General features: G+C 34.1%; 1 protein-coding gene across 1 annotated transcript in view; it reads right to left on the bottom strand.

Annotated features, from left to right (window-relative positions):
- Positions 1–643: 643 nt before the first annotated feature.
- The window catches only part of LOC106679638 (retinal homeobox protein Rx1-like), a 110,944-nt gene continuing 106,784 nt past the window's right edge, over positions 644–4,803 (bottom strand). Inside the window, exon 3 of the mRNA XM_014418900.1 lies at positions 644–994. Coding sequence (XP_014274386.1) covers positions 644–994 — 351 coding nt within the window. The remainder of the gene's footprint in view (positions 995–4,803) is intronic.

Here is a 4,803-nt window from a genome sequence, read left to right as displayed (position 1 = left end):
ATAAGAAGAAAAAAGATGTAAGCCAAGTGCGATTAATTTTTATGAATTAGGTTTAAAATTTGGTAAATTAACTTTAAAACGGCGAAACATTCTCTTTAAACCAATTTAAATTGTGTTTTTTACTTTCCTATGTCCTAAACAATAGGCGTTACTCAACCCTGACCAAATTTGACGCTTCATCAAGCATTGGACTGAAATATATACTTTATGTATTGAGTCTATTAATTACTAGTATCTTTGAAATGAAAAGATTGAATAAAGGAGGGAGAGACTCTAATCTATTTTCCTTCTTTTGAAAATGCCTCCTTGATTGACTTGGCAATTTCACGTTATTGCAACTTATCACCTTTCTCCTTATCATGAATTCCATAAAATAGACATATTTTCTTCATCTACACCAGTACTAAAACAATAATTGTTACTGATTATAAAATCCAGACAAGAAATTGATTACATTTTGTATCAAAACCAAAACATTGGTCTTGGCAAACCTTATTTGTGGCTATTACAATACTACTTGAAGGCATCGACATAAAATTACACAGAAACAGAAAGAACTGCACTGAGACAAAACTGTTTCAATAGCTCCAAGCTAACACACCACAGAATACTGTCGACGGCTGACGGGGGTGGGAGGCGGTGATTAGGTGACCTGGAACCCTTTGGTGAGTGATTCAACGTGTTCCTTTGCTTTAAGGCGGAGAGCAGCGATGGAGACAGTGCGAAGATCTGGTGGGCTGCGAGGCGGGGTTGAGGGCTCTGCTTGTTGCGGAAGCGGTGGAGTGAGGTAACTAGGGTAGCCTGTGTGCGGATGTGCCAGGAAACCGGGAAGAGCGGTGAGCAAAGGAGGGGCCAGCCATGGATCTACTGGGAGCGACAGGGAAGGGCCCCCGGTCCGCCCTTGCACGCTCTGCTGGTACTCGCTCAGCCCAAGCCGAGCCGCCTCCATCTTCTCCTGCCGCCTCCATTTAGCCCGCCGATTCTGGAACCATACCTGTAACAGCAATCCAATAGGTATAAGTTTGACTCGAGCACTATTTTTAGCATTATAGTATAGTTTAGTAAGGCTACTCTAGCAAGTTTAATAAATAATTAACCATTGGTTTAAAAACACAATAACCGCAAAAAGGAAATTGAGGATGACTAGTCTCTACCCTCACAGTGAAAAACAGATGTAATGGTTATCTGAATCAATACAGTGTATTAAAGGTTCTTTTAATATCGCAGGAATTATTCCAACTGTAAAGCTTGATTTGAGGGTTGGTGCTGACTTAAATCCAGCAATGTATATTATATGGGTCTTGCGCAGGCATACCTTGAATGAAGGTTCATTCGGGCGGAACCCTTCCAAACTAAACTAAATGGCCTTCTAGAGATCATTAGAACATTTTTTATTGCACCTGCCCAAGTTTGAATAAGGCATATACAATTACGCATAATTCATTTGTTTTCACGGACAGCGAATAAGCGCTTTCTAGAGTTACGAATAATTACAAACTATTAGTACTGTCGGGCTGGAAGATCATTGATTGACCGTGTGTAAAGATGAAAGGAATATGGTCCGGGTGCGGTCAAAAAAACTCAAATAGTATATTCTACTATTTGAGTTTTTTTGACCGCACCCGGACCATATTCCTTTCATATTAGTACTGTCATTTTGTTTTTTCATGACACCTTAAGGCAGGGCAGAATTTGAGGGAGGGGCAAGACGAAAGGTGCCCAGGCCTTTGCTGGCACCTTTCTTTAGATGCAGTATAAGGATAGAGCAACTCTATCTTGCACTTTAGGAAATTACGTTATCAAAACCTCTTCGATAAACACAACAGGCCTTTGTATAGTTTGCTGCAAGTACGCCGCACGAATAAAAAAAACGGTACTACGAAATAATAAAAATAAATAAATTAAAAACCAAAATTATGTTTATATATAATTCAGTAGTGTAGTGTATTCATAACTCTTATAGCTGTTGGTCTGATGCTCTTTGCTAAATTATTATGTCAGAAAAGGAAAAAAAAAATCGTTAAAATGACAGCTGTCTTATCCAAATACAGGTAACTCACATAGGCATAATACCGCAAATCAACTGAATTTATGGTAGATAGCTGACTGTGAATTTATTAGTCGTGATGGGGATCCTGAGACCACGTTTGAACTCCTTAGAGCAGTGGTCCCTTCTCCAGATATGGTCACTCAACTTAGGTAGGATTCGTTTGTAAATCACGCCATTAAACCTTCGGTAAAAACGACGGCCCCTGCTGCGGTGCCTTGCAACTACAAGTACTTCCCAAATACGGCCCGAAATTTTCAAATGACTAAATTAAATTAAAGTATTAAATTAAATTGAATACATTATTAAAATAATTATAAAGCATAATATTGATGTTAGTTTATTTTTTTCTCATTTTGAGAGTTTATTTGTTGTCCTTGTAGAATTATTTAATTAAGGATAAGATGGTCCAGTTGGCAGCAAACTTGCAAAAATAAATTAAAAAATTAGCAAAAATAAAACTAATTATTAGACACCAACGATTCGACCCACGTTGCAGGGCTTCATCGGGGATTTACAAAAGGCCGAAAAATCGTTTATAATTTCAATTAAAAAATATATACGGTTATCTTTTATTTTTATTAGAAATAATTGAAAAATTTATTTTATATTAAATTGAACTAGCTTTAATTTGAGTGCTGACAGACATCTGTACATCCTATTGTTTCTGAAATAAAGTTTTTCAAAACTTATTGTTCGAACAACTATTAATCAATTTATTTTAGGAAATATCATAAAAACTACTATTCCTACGAAGGTAAAGGTCATAAACTTATAGTACGTTAAAATAGCTTTAATTTGAGTGCTAATTGACATCTATATCTATGTCACATAGTTCCTTAGATAGAGATTTCTCAAAATAAATTAACTAAATACAAATTTTTCAGTGGATTTTTAAGAACCGTTGCTTTTTAAAAGCAATATCTCGAGAACTATTAGACGTAAATAGCTCTATTAGGGCTCATATTTCAGAAAATTAAATCTCATTTAAATAATGTCCTTTTAGATTTTCTAGTATTGTTGTTAGTTTTTAAGATATAGAGCTCCGAATGAAAAATTAATGTTTTTTAAGGTTTTGAAACAACCGCCATTTTTTATTCCCCCTACCTATACTTGGCAGACTCATTAGTCTTGACTAGTAGTTATATATAGGTTTCATTAAAGTAATAAAAAATTGGGGTGAAATAATTGCCTTTTTTTTCTTCCCGGCTCTTATACTATTTGAATAAGGTACCACTGCCTACAGAAACTGCGAATTGTCTCCGTATAAGAAATAGATCCACCATAAATTTGAATAAGCTCATTATCATCTTCTAATCCATTGTTTTGAAACAAACTGAGAGGGGTAGAGGAGTTGAATTGATTCATGGCTATGATGGTAGTGAATCAAGTTGAGAACACGACGGTGAGTTGGGCTTTAATCATGTCCACGAAGGACGGACTTAAATGAGTTGCCTATCAGCTTAAGCCTCCAGCCCCTAAATTCACTTAGCTGCCCCTTTTGCCATAGCTTTTACTATCTCCTTCATTACTTCATCTTTCTATTTGTTATTTCTTATGAGATAATTAATTAAACTGAATCGATAAATAAACTCTAGAAACGATAAACGTTGCTTTACAGTTTCCGCGTTAACTAGACATAATATTTAAAAAATCTATCAAAACTCAATATATTCACTTTCGGAAAATTATTATAAAATATTTCAGAGACATCTCTGTATAAAAGTATATTTTTTAACTATAAATTTTAAGTTTTCATTTAGCAAAATTCAAAAGAGCTAATTAGTTATTTATATTATGTTTTCTGGATAAAACTACCCTTTTTAGACTTCTTTACTTAATATTAATATCCGAACAACATTTCGGGGAGTTTCCTCACTATTTTTGTAGAACAATGGACTGTTTTCTACATAAATTAAAATAATAACGCACAACCAATTGTTTTAAAATCATGGATCTAATTTCTAATAAATAAATTTAAATTATTCAAATAAAATTTACTGTCCACACTGCTTATTTTATAATAATATATCAATTTATAAATTTAAAAACTTGAGATTGTCATTTTAAATGTCGATTGGTAATTGCTATCTGATAAGGTAAATTTGCTGTAGGTGACATACTGACATGATACAAACTTGTGGAGAATCTACCCACTGATAGAACTCCAATTCCAAATATTAAATAAACTAAATCAGTTTTATTTTGTACATTTTTTAATTTTTTTTTTCCATCTGTAGCCAATAAAAATGCCGAGAAAGTGATGGCTCATTAATTTTACAAAAAGAGCTGAAAGCCGAGTGAATATTGGATTAATTGAAGGGACTACGGACAAGCTTTAAATCTAAACCAATCTCTAGTCGAAGATTTCGATTAAAATCGATTACAATCATTGTTCCGAATTTATTACCGAGCGCTGAACTGGAGAAAAACACAACACAATGTTTGGGTTTAATCAACTGAGTCATCGTTGTCTTTTATTTTTATTTTCCCTTTTTTTTTTTTTCTGTAATAAACAAATGCGACCAAACAAAGCCCAATTGAAAACAATGAAGATACAAATCGGCAGATTGTTGTTTTATGTGGTTAAGCGGAAAAATGAAATAGCAGGAAAGGGGAGAAGAATGTCAATACTTCCATGACACGAGAGCACAAGCCCACTCAACTTTATGAAAACTTCATTTGGTTTTATAAACATTGTATATGTGTATTATACGACCTGTAGCAATGAGCAATCAGTCTTGAAGTATGATAAT

Source organism: Halyomorpha halys, unplaced genomic scaffold (genome assembly GCF_000696795.3).
Source record: "Halyomorpha halys isolate HHAL.00 unplaced genomic scaffold, Hhal_1.1 Scaffold213.1, whole genome shotgun sequence".
NCBI lineage: Eukaryota > Metazoa > Arthropoda > Insecta > Hemiptera > Pentatomidae > Halyomorpha > Halyomorpha halys.
Note: the sequence above shows the minus strand (reverse complement) of the source record. Positions and strands in the feature narration are given on the sequence as shown.